General features: G+C 59.1%; 1 protein-coding gene across 1 annotated transcript in view; it reads left to right on the forward strand.

The window, feature by feature from the left end:
* HCN4 (hyperpolarization activated cyclic nucleotide gated potassium channel 4) overlaps positions 1-15,274 on the forward strand; it is a 91,599-nt gene extending 76,325 nt beyond the window's left edge. The window contains exons 5-8 of the mRNA XM_069025777.1: positions 196-342; positions 1,519-1,759; positions 3,382-3,546; positions 13,707-15,274. Of these exons, the coding sequence (XP_068881878.1) occupies positions 196-342; positions 1,519-1,759; positions 3,382-3,546; positions 13,707-15,274 (2,121 nt within the window). The remainder of the gene's footprint in view (positions 1-195; positions 343-1,518; positions 1,760-3,381; positions 3,547-13,706) is intronic.
* The last annotated feature ends 4,293 nt before the right edge of the window (positions 15,275-19,567 follow it).

The following is a 19,567-nucleotide window of genomic DNA, read 5'->3' on the forward strand; positions in this document are numbered from 1 at the left end:
TTAAGGTTAAAACATGGGGCAGCCATCTGGGGAGTACAAAACGGAGGCCGCACACTCCCCGCGGAGCAGACAGCCGCTGCCTCCTGCTCCACATGTCCCTGCTGGAGGTGAAGGAGCAGGTCCAGCACACGCTGCCCGTGAGCAGCCCCAGCGCGGCCCGTGCTGCTAACCCCTGCCCCCCGTGTCTCCCCACAGTACAAGCAGGTGGAGCAGTACATGTCCTTCCACAAGCTGCCCGCCGACATGCGGCAGCGCATCCACGACTACTACGAGCACCGCTACCAGGGCAAGATGTTTGATGAGGAGAGCATCCTGGGGGAGCTGAGCGAGCCCCTGCGCGAGGTAAGGGGGCAGGGAACGGGCAGGGCACGTTGCCAGCGCCTCTGGCAGCTGTGGAGCTCCTGGGCCGGTGGCTCAGCACGCTCTCACCTCGTGTATTTGGCTGAAACTCGGCACGGAGTGCCGGCCTCATCCGTGCCCATTCCATCAGCCGCGAGAGGGGGAGTCAGAGGAAGGAGGAGCCTTCGGAGAAGCCCCCTTTCCTCCCCAGCTGAAGCCTGGCCGTGCAGGTTGTCCCGGGCGTGTCACCAGTGTGTCACCCACGGGCTCCAGAGGGGCCCTGCCTTCTGTCTTCCCCCACAGCAATGTGGCGGCAGAGAGAAGAGCTGAGCGAGTGCCAGCCAGAATTTAAAACGAGTTTTGCCAGAGTCTCAAAGGGCACCCCTCTGAAACCTCCGTGGGGGGAGACAGATGCTTCCCCAGCTCTCCCTCTTCCCGCTCCGGTTGTCCCTGTTCCCATGGCGTGCTGTGCTGCGTTTGGGGGGTTGGCACGGAGCAGCTCCCGAGCTGTCACCCCTGCGAGTGACACGGAGCCCCGGGGGAGGCACGGCCCAGGGGTGGCGGCAGCTGCGCAGCTGGGCTGGCCCCTCTTCAGCTGGGCTGGCCCCTCTTCAGCTGAGCTGGCCCCTCTTCAGCTGGGCTGGCCCCTCTTCAGCTGGGCTGGCGATGCAGCCCCTCCTGCCCGGCGCCCGGTGAGCACCTGTCCCTCCTCTGCTGGCACTGTCCCCGTCTGCCCGGGGTCATTCTCCTCCTGGGCACATTTGTGCTGTTTGACAGCTCATTGACAAGCAAGGGCAGCAGAGAACGAGGGGCTGCCGAGCTGAGTTATGACACCTGCCTGGAGAGGAGCCCCGGGCTCTGTCAGACAGCATTTCACCGCTGCTGTGCTCCCTCGCAGCCCAGGGTGTCCTGCAGAAACGGGGATGCTGCGTTTGGGAGGTTTGAGTGCTGCTGCTGGGGGAGGCAGAGGGGCGAGGGCAGTGAGCAGAGGGGCTCAGAGCACCCAGAGCCCGTGCAGCTGCACCAGGGCAGCCAGGCTGAGGCGCAGCGGGTTTATCCCGCTTTCAACGCACAGGTCAGCCGGGGGATCTTCATGAGGTGTTGGCTAACCACACGTGTGTCTTCTCTGCTCCCTGTCCCCTCCTCCTTCTCTCTCTCCTTTCCACCGCACGTGGTCAGGAAATCATAAACTTCAACTGCCGCAAGCTGGTGGCCTCCATGCCCCTGTTTGCCAACGCAGACCCCAACTTCGTGACGTCCATGCTGACCAAGCTGAAGTTCGAGGTGTTCCAGCCCGGGGACTACATCATCCGGGAGGGCACCATCGGCAAGAAGATGTACTTCATCCAGCACGGCGTGGTCAGCGTGCTCACCAAGGGCAACAAGGAGACCAAGCTGGCCGATGGCTCCTACTTCGGAGGTGCGTGCTAGTCATAGTCACTCGCCCTCCCACAGGCACACCACTGCTGCTCCCAGGCATTCCTTAAGTCAGCCTGGATCCACGTGGGACTGATGGCCAGCACCTCCTCCTCCACCTCTGGCAGCCTCACAGCTTCCCAGAGAGGGGACGGTGCGGGGGGAGGTGGGCACTGCAGAGGCTGGGTCGTAAGTAACAGCAAAATGTGGCAGGGAAACTTGGGCCTTGTGGGTTCATTTCCTTCTGACAGATGGGTGAAGCTGAGAACCTAAAGGTAAAAAATGGCCTGATCTCAGTTCTGCAGGCACAGTCCTACTGCTGCTGTCTGGCATCGACCACACGATAAACGGGGAGGGACAAACAGTGCCTCACCTGCCCTGCCTGTGGCTCAGCAAAGTGCCCTGGTGGTCAGCAGGCAGGCAGAATGTGTGAGCAGCAGAGCTCTGGAGCAGTGGGACCAGCAGGAGGCTGGGAAGGGTTTCGGGCACTGCTCTCATGAGTAACACAAAGCCCCCTCTCCTGCCAGAGAGCCCCAGGCAGGCTGCAGCATGAGCTCTGACTGCAGCACCTCTGATGATCTGCTGAGGGGAGGCAGAGCAAAACCTGCCCTGCCTTCCCTTCTGGGAGGCCTTCCCTCTAAAAAACTCCTGTTATGCATTTCCCACGCTCCTGTTGCTCCTGGTTGCTGTGAAGCAGCCTGTCTGCCCCTCGCTGCAGCGCGAGGGGTTTGGAGCGGGAGGGTTGGGGTCAGGGTACCCTGACTGACAGACAGGATGGATACTGCCCATGGCGTTCATTCCACCACAGCTCCCCACACCCCCTGAGCATCACCTCCTCGGGGAAGCAGCCTGGGAGCACACTCAGAGCCTCGGGGTGCTGCTGTGGGTGGGCTTAGCACGGATCCAAGGAATGGGGCAGGTGGATGGGCACCCGGCACCCACGGGGAGCAGGGTGCTGTCACTGAGCAGCGCACACCCTCTGTGCCTGTCCCAGCTGCCCGGGCTCTGTGTAAGCAGTGCAGGAGCAGGGCTGGGGAGCTCTGCTGAGCGCTCAGGAGCCGTGGCTGAGTGCAGGGCCTCGTGACCGGCTGAGCGCTGAGGAGGGGTGACAGCGCTGTAAACTCACCCAGGGCTGGGAGGTGCCACTGGTGTGGCTTTCCCTGTCAGTGCTTGTGGCATAGACACGAAAATCTCTGCAAACTAAGGAAAGACAAACGTTCCAGGTACAGGGATCTAAACAGCAGCCAGGCACCAAGGGCACAGATCAGCACAGAGCTTCTCTATGAATCGAGAGAGAATTGGCCTCAATGAGAGCAAGGCTTGACCTTCCCAGTGCCCACAAAGAGCTGCAGAAACACAACTCCTCCGGTGTGAATGCACAATGCTGCCTTTGATAATCCCCCAGAACAAACTTTGTGTGGCCAACCGGGCCAGCAGAACCCCTGAGGGGCCGCCGTGCGCGGCAGCTGCCCCGCTGACCCCCGGCACTCTGAGGTGTGGGTGCACACACGGAGTGTGACCTCTGGCTGTGTTTTCTGTGGGAGGGCAGGCTGAGGGGCCGTGCAGTGAGGGGTGTGGGGGTGCTGCTGGTGTCCGTGCCCTGTCTCAGCCCCTCTCTGCCCGCAGAGATCTGCCTGCTGACCCGTGGCCGGCGCACAGCCAGCGTGCGTGCCGACACCTACTGCCGCCTCTACTCCCTGTCCGTGGACAACTTCAACGAGGTGCTGGAGGAGTACCCCATGATGAGGAGAGCCTTCGAGACCGTGGCTCTGGACAGGCTGGACAGGATTGGTGAGTACAGGGGGAGAGTCTCCTTCTCCAGGCTGGGTGCTCTGTTCTGTGCTGGGGTTGGGAAGTGAAGGAGATCCCAGGCTGCCCCTCCTTGTCCAGCTTCAGCTCCTCAAGGACCGCAATCTAAACCTAGTGAGGGTAAGTTTAGGTTGGATATTGGGGGTAATCCTTCCCTGTGAGGTGCCCAGAGCAGCTGTGGCTGCCCCTGGATCCCTGGCAGTGTCCAAGGCCAGGCTGGACGGGGCCTGGAGCAGCTTGGGCTAGTGGAAGGTGTCCCTGCCTGGACTAGATGACCTTTAAGGTCCATTCCAACCCAAACCATTCTGGGATTCTGTGGTTGTCACAGCTTGCAGTGGCCCATCCCAGGATGCTCCCTGTCCTGTGGCAGACACAGCCTGTGCTGCAGACATCCTTGTGTGGGTGTCTCTTCCCCAGCTAAAGACCAGGATACCATCCATGGCCACAGCCAGAGGTGTTTAACACAGAGAGATGAAGTGACTTATGCGAGGTTGTGCAGGAAGGCTGCAGAGCTAAGGAGTGTTCTGGAGTCCCAGGCTGAGTCCCTCAGCTCCTGATCCATCCCTTCTCAGTGCTTGCATTCCCACTGCTTTCTGCATGGAAAGCTCGGCAGAGCTCTGAGCACAATGCAGAGGCCCAGGAGGGTGATGAGGAGAGGGGCTGGGGACTAAGCTGGCATCCCAGCAAGGGCGGCAGTGCCACTGGGGCTTCTCCTGCCAGGAACATCGGCTTCTGTGCACCTCATCACCTGCTGCACATCACAGTGTGACCCCTAAGGGAAAGGCTCCCAGCTGCAGACACGGTTTGGCAAAGCCCAGCCTAACGAGGCCCTGGTGGAAGTGGCAGTAGGCCCAGCCCTTGGGTTATTTCAGTGGGGCTGCACAAACCACGGAGAAAATGGGACATCAGCGCAGGGATGGGCCAGCTTGGCTTTATCTCAGGCTCTGCAGGTCTGGGTGCTCAGTGCTGCTCAGCTTTCCAGCCTGGTGCCCTCTGGGGCTGCGGGATCAGGTGGGCAGAGCATCCTGTGCTGTGCTCCGTGCCCCTGCACACGGAGCTGAAATCCACGGGAAACTCTGAGCCAGCACAAAAACCTCAGGCGCTCCTTCCCCGGGAGAGCTCCCCTTGCGCAGACAGCTGCGAATGTCAGCGCCAGGTCAGACGGTGACACAGAGCCCGTGGAACAGCAGCCCCGTGGGTGCAGGGCTCTGCCGCTGCCCCCTCCCTTCTGCCGTGCTGCTGGCCCGAGACAGCGCAGTCACCGGGCCCTGGTGTCCCCGGCACTGACCCTCAGAGCTGCCCGTGCCCTTAACTCTCCATCGGAACTGTTGCGAAATGGCTCCTCCGAAGCCCTTCGTGGTGCCCAGCACTCCTTGGCTGGGATTGCCCCACGGAGCCCAGGGGAGCTCTGGGCACCCTGCTGGAGCTGGCAGATCCCACGGAATTCCCTGTCTTTACAAACGAGGCGTTTCCTCCCTTCCTCTGGAATGTGCACCACCCGGGAGGAGCAGTGCAGCAGCTCTGTGCCAGCGTGTGACCGCTGAAGGAATTCAGGGTGGCTGCGCTCTGCTGAGACTCTCTGGATGCACAGGAATTGTTCTGGGGGACTGAGGCTGAGCAACAGCAGCTCCTGAAAAGCAGGGATGAGCAGAAGCAGGGCCGCACTTTGGCTCCTGCCCCATCCAGTTCAGGATCTGTGCACAAGGAGGAAGCAAATGGAAGCCTCTTTCCAAGGCGGTGGGGCGGTCACTGGCTCCCTTCTGCCCAGGTGACAATGTCCTGGGGAAGCCCAGGCCTCCCTGGGTACAGGAGGGTCTGTCCCTGTTCTGGTACCAGGATAAGATCCATCCAATATTCCCCCTGCACACTGAGAGAGCAGGGAGGAAAACCTCAGCCCACCCAGTCCCATGGAGAGATGTGGGGGCGGTTGGTTTCTGGCTGCTGGGGGGTTTGGAAAGCGTGGCCTAAGCTTTGTGGGTAGCAGAAGGAGCAGGCAAGGGCTCATCCTGTGCAGCAGCAGGAGCAGGGTTGGCTGGTGGAGGAGGGAGTAGGCACTCCCGTGGCAGGGCTGAGCACTTTGGAAGCAGTGGGTGGGCAGAGGGGAGGGCAGGAGAGGGGCCAGAGCCCCCCGGTCTGTGCTCCCACGGCTTCCTGCAGGAGCACGGGCTGTGCTTGGAGCTGTCAGGCACATAGACCCCTGGACAAAGAGCTGAGGTGTAGCCTTGAACCTCGGCTCCTGCCAGGAATTGATCCCAGCATCCTGCCTGGATTGGGCAGGAAGGGATTAATCTCCATGCAGTGGCAGAGGCTGGGATGCTACAAAGATCTGTGGCCCTGCTTAAGTCCGAGTAACTTCAGACTCTGAGGACTCCTCAGCCTGCAGAATGCCCTACACGTGATGCTCCACAGGCTGACACTCAGAGAAATTGGGCTGATCACTGCTGAATGACCATTTTGTCCCTGATTAGGTCTGCTCCTGCTCCTCGCTCCTGCCCAGGCTGTAAAGCTGTGCCCAGTTCTGGTGTGCTGCTGTGGCTCCTGCAGCGAGTAATTCTGTCTGGCAGCGTTGGTGAGGCGCCCCAGTTTGCCGTGCCCCGTTACGTAACTCACACCGTTCTGTTCCCGACTGCCTTTGAAACTGGTTTCCAGTGACCACTGGAGCTTAAAATTAGATTTTCCCAAGCATTTGCACTTGTAAAACACCACCACTTCAGTGCTGGTTGGAAGCGAGCCCAGCACGGGTGGTGAGTGCTGCCAAACCCAGGCTGCGCTCGGGAACAGCGGCGACGGTGCTTCTCCCCTGCTCCTGTGCACGACAAACCCCAGAAACGCCTGGCACCAGGTGCTCCCCACCCACAGCAAGGGCGCTGGCAAGAGCTGAAAGCCTCCTAGAAGCCAGAGGAAGTTGTTGTTTCCCTCTTCCTCAGGAATTTTCTGCCACGTGGTTTGAAATGCGTATACTTGGAGTGCCACTTGCGTGTGTTTTGATACAAGGATCCCAGTTAAGTCAGGATTAAAGATGCCTCGAGTTTCCTCCAGGCACTGCAGATGCTAAAAACCGAAGAAAAGCCAAGACAACACAATTCCAGCCTCTGAATATAATTTATGATGTTATTGCAGCATGAGGGTGTCTGTTTGAGATACTACAGCGGTAGAAATGTTAAAAGCTTTGTCTATAAACAAGCCACAAAAAAAGCTGTTCCCAAACTTTTGGCCTGCCAGCTCGTGACTGCAGCGGTGCAGCCGAGATCCTGTTGGGTGTGCAGCCCCCCTGGCCCAGTCCTGACCAATCCCTGGGCTGTGCTGCCTCCGGGCAGGGCTGGCCTGGGCCCGGTGAGCCAGGCAGGAGAGCAGCCGGGAGCGGTGCCAAGCTCTGCCACGCATTCCCTGCTTGTCCTTGTGCTGCCTTTGCCCCCAGCCTCAGTTCTCACCCCTTCTGCAGGGACAACGATGCTCCCAAAGGGGCAGCTGGGATGTTTCGGGGCTGCTCCCTTGGGAATTGTGGGGATAGATGAGGATGAATGCAAGTAGCTCCAACAAGGTGTGCTCAGCAGCAGTTTTACACTGAAACCAAATAAAGTCCTGGCTTTGTTCAATGGGCAGGTGAGAAACCCCCCCAGAGCTGCCCAGCTGGGAGGAGCAGGGCGGTCTGGGCATCAGGAGATAAATACAGATAGAGACACAGGGACAATCCTTACCTGAGGCTGCTGATGCAGGTGATGAGAGGAGAAAAGTGCCTTTGGTCCCGGGTGTGCAGTGCTCGAGTGCGTGAGCTTTGGCACAAAGCTCCATTGCAAATCGAGGTGAGCTTCCCTACCCCAGTCCTGAGAGGACACGCAGGTGCTCCTCTCTCATCACCTCAAAAACCACAAATGTAACTGTGCAGGAGGAAGCAAAGTTCAAGTGCCACTTGTCCATTGCTCTGACTGCAAACCCTCTCCCTTCACCGCCTCGGTGTGGGCATCTGGGTTTGCTCAGCAGAGAGAACAAGGCCCTCCGAGTGTGAAAGGGGGGTGGGCCAGGTGAATCACACCTGGAAATGCTCCCTAGCACAGCGTGGGAGCCTGGACCTTCAGCAGGAACTGAGCATCTGAATTTCCTTTTCATTGGAAGCCAAGGCCCAGACCGGGAGTGTTCTGTGCTTAGCCCAAGGAAAGGTGTCAGTAACTCACCAGCCTTGGGGGAATGTAAATGACTCCAGCTCAGCTAGGGGAGCTGGCAGCCCTGCTCTCCCTGCGGCTGCAGAAGGAAAACAGCCCCGGACACCCCAGTGGGAGGAGCAGGGAGTGCTGAGGAGAGCTCAGGAGCCCCATCCCTGACCTTGGCCTTGCTCTTTGCTGTCTGCATCGAGATAAAACACCTGCTCAGGTAACGTTTTACCACTCCAGCACCTTTACGAATAATTTTCAACCCTGTTTTTAATGACGCAAAGGAGGACCTGCTCACCAGTGACACCTCTCCTCTTGGGGGCTTTCCCTGCCTTGAAGGCACTCCAGGAGCTGTCTGCAGCCAGCCCACACTTCAGAGCAGCAGCTGACAGTGCCAGCGTGTCCAGAGCGTCCCAGAGCACGTCCTGTCACAGCTGTCAGCCCCAGCAGGGCACTGGGGAGGGCGTGCAGGGCCCTGGCACTGGTGCCACTCGAGGAGAAGGCACCCCTTGGCTTCAGCCTGCAGGGATGAGCGAGAGCCGGGAGCCCTGGGGCACCCAGGGAGCGCCGGCCTCAGGAGTGCCACAGCTCCTCACCCCTCCATGGAGAGCCACAGCCTGCCTAGCTCTGGATATTCCATTTTTTTTCATTCTGCAGAGCTCTGTGTGAAGAGTGGGAGGGGAAGAGCTCTGTTTGTCTGGAGCGTAGCTGTGCTGAGACTCATCGGGTAACATCATTCAGTGTGTGTGGCCTGCAGCAGCGGGGCTGTGCTCTGCCTGTCCACAGGGACACCACGGATTCGGGGGATGCTGTGGTTTGTGGAAGAGGGGAAGCACTCAGAGGCAGGCCTGAGCTGTACAGGGAGGGGAGGAAAGCTTCCACTGGGGAGGGGAGGGAGTTGTCCCTTCTAAAGGGACCCCCAGAGCCGAGAGGATCCAGAAAGGGAGAAAGGGAAGGGCAGGATGCAGAGGGAGCTGCCCTGGAGGTGTCAGAGCTCACACATCCATGGATTTACGCAGCCAGGCTCTCGGGGGAGTCACTCCGAGTTTCCAGAGCAGGGCTGGGAAGCGTTCTGAGCATCTGCTAGAGCTGATCCAGCTGCCTTTGCTGAGCTCCTTGCCAAGAGCTCCTTGAGCTCCGAGCAGAAACCTTCCTGCAGCAGGGAATGCAGCTCGGGCTTCACCTGCCTTTCTCCATCCCATTTTCACATTTCTCTAACAGGAAAAGGCCCCCCATCCACTGCAGGTCAAGAATCACTTGGAATTCCCTGTTCCAGCTCACTTCCCTGTGCACACGGACCCTCAGACTGGGGCTGGGGTGTGCAGCCAGGATCCCAGCACAGCCTTTGGTCCCAGCAATAATGAGTGAAGGGCTGAGAGAAGCGCCCGTGTGCTGGGAGCAGGCCAGGGCAGAAGGCAGCCTCGTGAAATGAGATTATTTCAAATACATGCAAATTCAGAAAGCAATTTAGTGACCTGAATTCTTAAAGTGCAGCCAGTGGGCTCAGGGAGAACTGGAAGGAGAAAGGAACAGAAAGTCACAGCTAATTTCCCCTGTGCCTGGGCAGAATTTTAACAACGGGAAGCTAATTTGGATTGTTTGATAGAAGAATTATTGTTGAGTGCTGGCTCCTCTTATGAAATCACATGAGCCTTTCTCCCTGTTCTTTTGTGTGCTATCTACAGTTGAGGGAAGTCTGACTTTGCAGTTCTTAATTAGGGGAGCAACATCTGTTTTCTTCGTTTCCATAATTTTACATACCCCCCCCCCTCCACTTCAAAGCACCAGGAGCTTTGCTCTGAACGCCTTCAAGGCTCTAAAAATCTTCCTTTTCCCCTGTATTTAGCCCCTTGCTGCAGGGAGGCGAGCAGGGAGTTTTCAGAGGCCAGAGGGTGTTCCAAAGGTGGGGCCTGGGGTGGTTGCAGATGCTTGCTCTGCCCCGGGGTGTCTCCGTGAGTTTGTGCGGAGCCTCCAGCAGTGATTTTGGGTGCCTTGTTTATCTCAGCACCTCACTCTGCCCAGCACTTTAATTTCTGCAGGATAAACGTCCCAGGAGGACAAACTCGGTGTCCCTGATTGGATTGCAGGGCAGCAGGAGCCCTTTTGGCTTCTCCTGATGAAGCTTCCCCGTGGCTGAGCAGGAACACAGCACTGGCTCCCTGCGGGTCACTGAGCCTGGCTGGGGGCAGGACCTCATCTCGGCGGGTCACCCAGAGCCAAACTCATCAGCTGCATCCCCCTCCCTTCTGGGGGGGCTGGGACACGGAATCCAGGGAGGGACAAGGGTTTGGAACTGTTTCATCAGTCCCATGAGGAGGAGGAATAATCTCAGCAGCAATCTCAGCAGCAGTCCCACTCCTCACCCCGCTGCTGCTCTGTGCCTTGTGCAGCCCCTCAATCAGCCCTGCCAGGGAATGTTTGTCCCATTTAGGGCTGGCTGAGGCAGGATTCTCTCCAGAAGCAACCAGCAAGGCTCATACTGGCACGTGGAAACATCCTGTGCATGAGGCAATTCATTAGAACGGGGAAGCCAATTAATTTTTCCAGTTTGCCAACCAATTACAATGTTGAAGAATGGTTTTGAAAAACTCCTCTCCCACAGCTGGAAGAATATTTTCAGTAATCTTCTGTGGAGGAGAAATCTGATATTTTCTTGGCAAAACAGAAGAGAAAAATGTGATCTAATGAAACAGTTAACAGAGGCAAGCTGGGCTCAGGAGAACAGGGAAGTGCAGTGTGATTTCAAAGGGAAAATGGAGTGTTCTGTTTTAAAAAAACCAACAAAAAGAACCATTCCAAGGTTTTTACTGGTACTACTTCATCTACTCGACACAAACCTAAGGAGCTTTGATCCAACCATTTCCAGTAATCGCCAGGCACGTTTGGAGAGCAGCAGCACGGTCTGTGCTCAGCCGGGGAACCCGGCGGCTGTGGGGCTCCCTGAGGGCAGCTGGGAGACATCCGGGGGAATTTATCCCGTGCTTCTCCTGGAGCCAGCCCAGGGAGCACCCCCGGAGCCACAGGCAGGTGACAGCAGGATTGGGACGAGGAGCGCTGGCGGCAGCACGGGGCGGTGGCTCTGAGTGGGGAGCTTTGGGAAGCTGTTCCTCGTTCCTGTGCTCCGGCCGTGCCCCCAGCCCGGCTTTGCCCCGGGACAGCAGCTTTGTCCCCCCGCGGCGGCTTTGAGCTCCGCGGGAGTCCCCAGCCCCCGCCTGACCTTGCAGTGCTGCAGGAGCTGCACCCGGCCCATGCTGGGATTTGTCCCTTCAGCTCCAGGAAGGGCAGGATTGCCAAGCTGCAGCCCCTCTGTGCCTCTGGAATGCTGCAGCCCGAGTCCCTCCGGGATTCCGGAGTGCTGGCTCCCCCTCCCTCCCCTGGCAGCTGCAGCCAGGCAGGCTCTTCTCTGTCCACACGCAGCTCATGTCTCTGAGTGTGTTCGAGCAGCTCTTTGGGTGCTCATTCTCTGTGATTTTAGTAAATCCGGCTGGGAATGGCTCCCTGTGTGCCCAGTGACCTCCTGTGCCCCTCACGGCCAGAGCCCCTGTAGAGGTGACACTGGTGCTGCCTGTGCTGGCCTGGCCTGGGAAGGACCAGGATCTGTCTCCTTAGGGGTGCCCAGTGCTGGTGCAGCCCAGCACACAGGGAACAGCCACGGGAGAATTCCTGCACACACACAGACAGGCGCTCCAGCCCCTGGAATGACTTTGGCAGCTCCAAACTCTGTTTGCCTTCAGGATCATGTCCTTCCCGGGCCAGGATCTTGTTCTGAGTGGGGAACAAAAGCTTTTCTGCCTTTTTTGTGCAGGGGGTGACTGGCAGTAGGTTTAAACAGCTGAGCATTGAGCATCCCATCCTAATCCAATCCCATCCCAATCCAATCCCATCCCATGGATCCCATCCCATCCTAATCCCATCCCAATCCAATCCCATCCCATGGATCCCATCCCATCCTAATCCAATCCCAACCCAATCCCATCCCATGGATCCCATCCCATCCCATCCCATCCCATCCCATCCCATCCCATCCCATCCCATCCCATCCCATCCCATCCCATCCTATCCCATCCACCCCATCCCCTCCCATCCCATCCCCTCCCCTCCCATCCCATCCCATGGATCCCATCCCATGGATCCCACCCCACCCAGTCCCATCCCATGGATCCCATCCCATCCCATGGATCCCATCCCATGGATCCCATCCCATCCCATTCCATCCCATAGATCTCATGGATCCCATCCCATGGATCCCATCCCATCCCATCCCATCCCATGGATCCCATCCCATCCCATGGATCCCATCCCATCCCAATCCAATCCCATCCCACCCAATCCCATCCCATCCCATGGATCCCATCCCATCCCTTGGATCCCATCCCATCCCATGGATCCCATCCCATCCCTTGGATCCCATCCCATCCCATGGATCCCATCCCATCGCACTCCCCACAGCAGCCACGTCCCCGGTGCAGATCCAGGAGCAGAGCTCCGGCAGCGTCCCAGCCACTGCAGCCCTGCCCTGCCCACAGAGCCCCGGGAGCTGCTGCCTGTGCTCTGCGGGGCACAGAGGCTTGGCCTGAGAAGGGGAGGGAGGGAGGAGTGCTCAGCGAGCTCCTGCAGTACCTGCAGCTACACTCGGATCGCTCCTTCCTCTCTGTGGGCTTGCCTCACATCCGTGTCTGCAAGGGAACGCTTGGGAACAGCTCCCATTGTCCCTGAGCTCCCTCCTCGGCTGCTGCGGAATCACCTCTGGCCTGAGAAGAGCTGAGTGGGCTGCACTTACTCTCCGATGCTCCTCATGGGGTATTTTCTGTCCTTTCCACGCTTTGCAGCACGGACTAAACACATTTCATCTTCCCAGCATCACGGTGGCACTGACTGGGATCTCCCTCCTGTCTCACACTTTCCTCCTTATTGGTGCGAGAATTGTTCCACCTTTTTCTGGTGGTGGATTTGGAACTCAATGAGTTGTATCCAAGACTCAGAGTGGCTTTCTGGGAGAGCAGGGTGCCACCTTCCCTCTTCAGAGTGTCATCCCAGCTCTCTCCTGCCAGATGTTTGATTTTCCATTTGGCTGGAGTGAGAGGCATGTCCTTAAACTCTTCCTCTTTTATCTGTTACACATTTAAAAGCTACATCATGCACTAGAAAAACCAGCCAACCATCTGGGTGTCATCTAGATGTGCCCCAGATCATAAAGATCTGGGAGCTGGCTGGGTGGCATCAAAAGGAGATTCCTCTGGTGCCAGGCCCTGCCCTGGCTGGCTCTATCCCCCAGCCCGGGAATGCATCCCCCCAGTGCCAGGTGCACTCCCAGGCTGGATAAATCACCGCATTTTCCAGCCCATTGCGAGGGCAAAGAGCCGAGTTAACCTCTGGCTGCAGGCTGGGAATCCAGCTGGAACATTCCCTAAAGCTGGCACTCCAAGGGCACAGCCAGCTTCAGCTGGGAGCTGCAGGATGCCTGAGGGTCCTGCCTGGCCCAGCCGAGCTTTTCCAGCTCAGGAAGTCAGAGAATAGAACCACAGAACCATTCAGGTTGGAAAAGACTCCAAGATCATCAAGTCCTGACTCACAGAGAAATTTCCTTACCCCTGTATTCGACTCCAGAGTGACCAGGGCACACGAGACAGATGAGGAGAAGCTGAAGGAGAGTGGCTGAAGACTTCACTGGGTTTATATTTTTGAGGTTTCATTCTCTTTTTCTATGGAAGCTCAGGTGCAAAATGGGAATCTTCCAAGTCCATCAGCTTTGCTGCCAGGCTGCCACGCTTACTGCCTAAGGATGCGTGTCCTGCTGGACACGGTTCTGTGGGATCTGATGCTGTTGGTTCCACGGAGAGGTGGTGTTTGTCACCTCGCTGCTGGAGCAGAGGCTGTGCCCAGATCCCCCGAGGGCAGTGCGGGGCAGCCGGGGAGGCACTGCAGGGAGCTCTGAGGCAGCCCCCGTGCTCTGCCACCCCACAGTGACCCTTCCTCTCCTCCCTTCCTCCCCAGGCAAGAAGAACTCCATCCTGCTGCATAAAGTGCAGCACGACCTCAACTCGGGGGTGTTCAACTACCAGGAGAACGAGATCATCCAGCAGATCGTGCAGCACGACCGGGAGATGGCTCACTGTGCCCACAACGTGCAGGCCGCCGCCGCCGCCGCCTCCACGCCCACGCCGGTCATCTGGACGCCGCTGATCCAGGCCCCGCTGCAGGCCGCTGCCGCCACCACGTCGGTGGCCATCGCGCTGACCCACCACCCGCGCCTGCCCACGGCCATCTTCCGGCCGCCCGTGTCCGTGCTGGGCTCCCTGGGCCAGCAGCCCAGCCAGACCCCCAGGCAGCTGAAGAGGTTCCAGTCGCTCATCCCGTCCACCGGCCCCTCTGCCGTGGGCTCCCCGTCCAGCACCCCGTCCCAGCTGCACACGCCGGGCGCAGAGACCCCCTCGTCCTCGTCCTTCCACATCCAGCAGCTCGCCGGCTTCTCGGCCGCCGCTGGCCTGGGCCAGTTCCAGGTGGGATCCCCTCCGGGGGGCTCCGGCCAGCCGGGGCCGAGCAGCACCTCCTCGGTGGGGCTGAGCCAGTTCCACAATGCACCCTCGGGGTCACCCCTCGGCACGGCTCAGCCCCTGCAGCAGCAGCAGCCGCAGCAGCAACAGCAGCAGCAGCAGCAGCCGCCAGCCCTCTCCAGCAGTGGATTTGGGCACTTCCAGCAAGCCACGGCCGGCTCCCCATCAACATCCCTCACCCAGCTCTCCTCAAACTCCCCCCCCAGCCTCCTGAACCAGTTCCAGCCCAGCACGAGACCACTGCAGGGGGGACAGTCGCAGCAGCTCTCGGGCAGTGGGACCTTGGTGGGGATGAACCACTTCCAACACCCTCCTTCTTCCAACTCTCCATCCTCCAGCCTCAGCCAGCTGGCGCAGGCCTCGGGCGGGCCGTCCGCAGCGCTGTGCCAAACACATCCAAGTGCTTTAGGATCTCTGACTGGAACGATAGCCCAGCTCCACCAAGAGCGGCCTCCCTTCGCCTCCGCGTCCCCGCTGCAGCAGCCCGGCGTCGCCTCTCCCTGTTACACCCCTTCTGGCCTTAGTCCTCCCAGTCAGAGCCCGGTGGCCAGCAGAACTTTCCAGTGCGGCCCCGCGGGGGCCTCGGGCTCCCAGGGCTCGCTGCTGCTGCCGCAGCCCGCCAGCCCCCCGGCCCCGCCGCTGCCCGGGCGCAGCGCGCTGCCGCCGGGCCGCCTCAACCAGGACATCAAGCTGATCTCCGCGTCCCAGCCCTCTCTACCCCAGGAGCTGGCTCAGACGCTGGGCCACCACAGCTCTCCTCACTCCTCTAGAGAATCTGTTTCCAGCTTCTCCCCTTTCCCCGGCGGCGGGAGCGGGCTCCTGGGGAAGCCGTGCAGCTCCATCCCCGGGCGGGTGACTCTGCCGCGCCAGATGTCCTCAGGTTCTCTGCCACACCCGCTGGTGTTCGGGGCCGGCGCCGCTGCCCTGGCCGCGGGCGGGCGGAAGGAATCCATCGTGCTCACGGGGGATCTGGAGCCCGTCAGGTCCAAACTGCCCTCCAATTTGTGAGGACTCCTGGGGCAGCTGCTCGTGCCAGCCCTGCCCTGCCCTGCCCTTCAGTTCCTGATGAGTTCGCCGAGCAGTTCTTTCCTTTCCTTCCCCCCCACCCCGCGCCACTCCCGCTTTTTTTTTTTTTGTTTGTTTGGTTGGTTGGTTGTTTTTTCTCCATTTCTTTTGTTTAGGTTTAAGTGTGCTTAGAAACAAAAAGGAAAAAACACATGAAAAACAACAGAAAAAAAAAAGAAAAAAAAACGAAAAAAGAAGATAACCAGGTATTCTTAGAGCTATAGATTTTTGGTCACTTGGTTTTATAGAATATTTTAATACATGGAACAAAAGGATACGAGCAAATTTAATCCAACGAGGTAACACACAGCCGGGGCGTGTGCCTGAGCTGGAACATGTGAATGAGCAGCCATAGAAGCCACCAAAAAAGGTTTTCCTGTTGAGACAAAGACCCGAGGTTGACGTGGGCCATAGAAGGGGCTGTGGGGTCAGGCCTGGAGCCCTGGTTGGCCTCAGCTTTGCCCCAGCCGTGACCCTGGGGCTGGGGGACGTGGGTGGCCCAGCACACACCAGGAGTGTCCCTCCCTCCATCCCAGGTCACCTCCTGTGCTCAGCAGGTCGCGGAGGAGCCGGGAAAGGGGTGAGTTCACTCCTATAGACCTCTCTAGGGATTTCCCAAGGGCTGAGGTTTGGGCTGGACTCCAGCTGAGGAAGATGAAGGTGACCAGGAGATGGACGGGCCTCACTACAGATTGCCCCTCCCTTGCTGCACCGATGCTCCAGTGGGAACAAGGAGCAATCCCCTGTGAGGCACGGGGAGGGCAGGGATGATCCCTCTGTGCTGTGGGATGTGGGCAGTGGGAGAAGCCCCGGCTCTGCCAGCACGCCGAGCAGGAGGCCCCCGGCTGCAGCCTCTCCGTGGTGTGTGCAGAGCACGGGAGGGATGAAGGGAGAGGCAGCGCATCAACGTCCCCTCTGTCACTTCGCCATCTCGGTGCCCGTGGGTGACTGCTCTGAGCAGAACTAGCGAGGACTGAGCACTGGGGTGCAGTCCCCAGCCCTCCTCCTCCTCAGCCCAGGGCAGTGCGAGGCACCGGGACAGTTCCGGTGCCCAGCCAAGATTTACAACTCTGTTTTTACCCTTAAAACCAGATCAGCCCAGAAATCTGGCCAGCCGTGGTCTGTGCTTGTCCCCTGCTGGGGGAACCGCAATCCTTTGTTTGATTTCACCAGCAATAAGAGCCTGCACCTGGCGGGCTTCCCGTGCCACCCTGCAGCGTCCCCGGGCACGCTGGGGCGCCTGGAGCTGGGTCTGGGCTCCCTGAGCGGGGGCAGTCACAGCGGGGCGAGGACAGGACGGGGCCGGCAGCGCTGAGAAGCCACAGCCTTTACCTCTAGGGCAGACGTCTCCTTTTGTGTCACTTCATCCTTCCTCTCTCTCTGTCTGGGGTTTTCCTGGGCCAGGGCGGGCTCTGTGGCCACCTCACTGTCCGAGTCAGGTGCTCAACTTTTCTAACACTCGTCAGAGACTCATCCAGCCTCCCTCTGTCCCCAGCCCTCAGGGGGACGCAGGACTCCACGCAGCAGTGCCAAAAACTCCCCTCCCCCCAGTCCCGAGCCCCCCAGCTCCCCCTGCCCCCCCAGACCCTGGCTGGCAGTTGTTTTTATACCGAACTGTCCGCAGAACTCTGCCACGTGCCTGCACCTTGAACGTCGCATTCCTGGGCACTCCTGCTTCGCCCTGCTTTGGTGGCTCCGAATTCAGATGTGATCAGCTTTGGTCTTCCTTAAAGGGTCAGGGGAACTCTGGAGATGCTTTTTCTACTGGCTCCATGCAGCTGTGTCCGTGTGAGTGCGGCGGGAGGGTGAGCGCGCGTGTGTGTGTGTGTTTGTACAGGTTTTATAGCTGTCTCTATATCCACACCCGCTTTTCTATCTCTAGGTAGCCACCCACACCTGCAGCCTATTTATGCACCGTGTCAGCACACACACACACATATTTATATCTATATATCTATAGCCTAGTTTTACACGTCAGTCCCGCAGGGCTGGTGGCAGGTGACAATTGTAACCTCTAGATCCTGCTTTTCCAAATACGTACGGCTTCATCTTGGAACAGAACCGGAGCAGACTCACAGGCCCTCTCGTGTTCGCAGAGGTAGAAGGAAGACTCACAATATCCTTTTCAGTTTTTTGGGGTTTTTAGCAAGCCTTTCCCCCCCGTGTGTGCCAGAGGGCCCCTGGCCGAGCACCTGGAGAGCTCCGTGTGGGGCTGGGCTGGGCTGGGCAGGCAGGGGGGAAAGGCTCCGGCCCTCCCGGATTCCTGTCCCGCGGCTGCTGCTCTGGCCCCGAATCCCGGCCACCCCGGGGCCACTCAGGGGACACCCGGGGCTGGCGCTGCCCGGCTGTGCCCCCTCCTCGCTGCGGGACATCCTCCTTGGCTTTGCTTCCCTCGGGGATCTTCTTTGGGTTTCCAGCTCTCAGCACTGCAGTAGCCAACATTGAGTTATTCTGACTGGACCCCAGTCAACACTAGGCTTGTCTCAGTAGGTGGAACTATATTTATTACTATTATTATGATTATTATGATGATTATTATTATTACTCTTTTTTGTTTTCTTTTGGGGGGAAGGGAGGGGAAGAGTTCTAGGGGTGGGGTTTGCAATATAAAACACACAATAAAAACCTTAGTAAATAAAAACGTGAAAAACCCACCCCTCCACCTCGCTGTCTGCTCCACGCGCTGAACTCCGGGCAACACGAGACGAGCTTGGAAGAAGGAAAAACCCCATTTCAGCCCATGGCCCTGCCGTGCCTCTGTTTTCCTGTGCCTCTGGAGCTCGGGCAGGGTGCTCACCACCTCACACGCTCTCTGTCCTGAGCCCCTGCCAGCAGAAGTTTAAAACTTCCACCCACACCTGAACTTTCACCAGGCCCAGGGACAAACCTGGCCGTTGTTTGGCAGAGGTGTGCACCAAAACCCATCCCTTCAATGCAGCCGTGGACGCTGTGGCTGCCTGGGGGATCCCTGGGGAGGGCAGGGCACAGGACACAGCCCTGACAGCAGGACAGGGACTGTCCCAGGAGCCACACAGCGAGGAGGGAGCAGCTGCAGGAGGCTCCAAGGCCAGGGGCTGAAGGGTTTTGGGAAGGTAAAACTGGCCTCAGCCTGAGTTTCCCTTTCACTCCTGCAAGGCCCTCTCAGGCGTCCGTCCAAACCCACCTGGGCAGTGACTCCTGGTGGGTCACCTTGTCCTGGGGTTTCCCTGAGGCAATTCGGGCAGTAAAATGTGTGGTTTGCCTTTTGGAATGGGTTTCTAGGCCGGGCTTCTTTATTTCCCGTGCCATTCCTACTGCAGAGGGAATGGACTGTCAGTCCTGCCCGAGCCAGCATTTCTTTTTAAACTTTCACAGAAGGTTTGTAAACTTGCAGGGTTGGACTGGAACAAAGTGCAGGTTTTGAGCTCTCAGAGCACACCTGGGAGGCCCGGCTGGTTCAGCACATGGTGGTGCCTCCCTGTCTCCCTGCGAGGACTCCAGAGGGCACCGGGCTGACCCAGCTATGGGGGAAAACCTCCCCAGACCCCAGAGCCAGGGCACTGCCCAGCAGCAGGGTGGGTCTGCCCCCTCATCCCCACTCCCCGCCCCACAGAGCCTCAGGATCCATGCCCTGGTGTGGGGAAAGGCAGGAGCAGCAGCTCTGCTGGGCTCTCCCTTTGCCCGGTCCCAGTTTGGGCAGGGCTGGGATTCGTGGGAATTTCAGCCTTGCCTGGGGGGACTGGCCCGGCCTGGCTGCCCCCCTCGACTGTGCCCTAGAGAAGAGCAGTCCCCGGCTTTGGGGGAGGCAGCAGCTCCCAGACTCGCAGTTCCTGCAACCCTGTGGGGCGTTTTGGGGTGTCAGAGACAGCGGAACAGCGCAATTCCCGGCAGTGCTTTCCCAGGGCACTGGGATTGCCCGGCCCCTGCGCCAGCCAGCCCCAGACAGGAGGGAAAGTGCTGCCAGGGCCGCAGGGAGGGGCGGGCTGGGGCTCAGCTCTTGGAAAGAAGCTTTTCCTCCTCTCTGCAGCCTCCCCGAGCTCTGTGGTGGAGCAGGACCCTGAGCGCTGTGCCCCGGTCACAGCCACCAGCAGGGACACCCTGCCACGCCGCGGGGGTGGCCCCGGGAGCCCACCTGGGGCTGGGGCTGTGCATGCCCTGGCCGAGTCCGGTTTCATCTCCTCTGCAGTTCAGGGATCCCCAGCACTGGCACGGGGCTGGTGAGCTCAGGTAGCCTGAGGTGCTCCTGGGAATACCCAG

The sequence above is a fragment of the Aphelocoma coerulescens genome, chromosome 10 (genome assembly GCF_041296385.1).
Source record: "Aphelocoma coerulescens isolate FSJ_1873_10779 chromosome 10, UR_Acoe_1.0, whole genome shotgun sequence".
Taxonomy (NCBI): domain Eukaryota; kingdom Metazoa; phylum Chordata; class Aves; order Passeriformes; family Corvidae; genus Aphelocoma; species Aphelocoma coerulescens.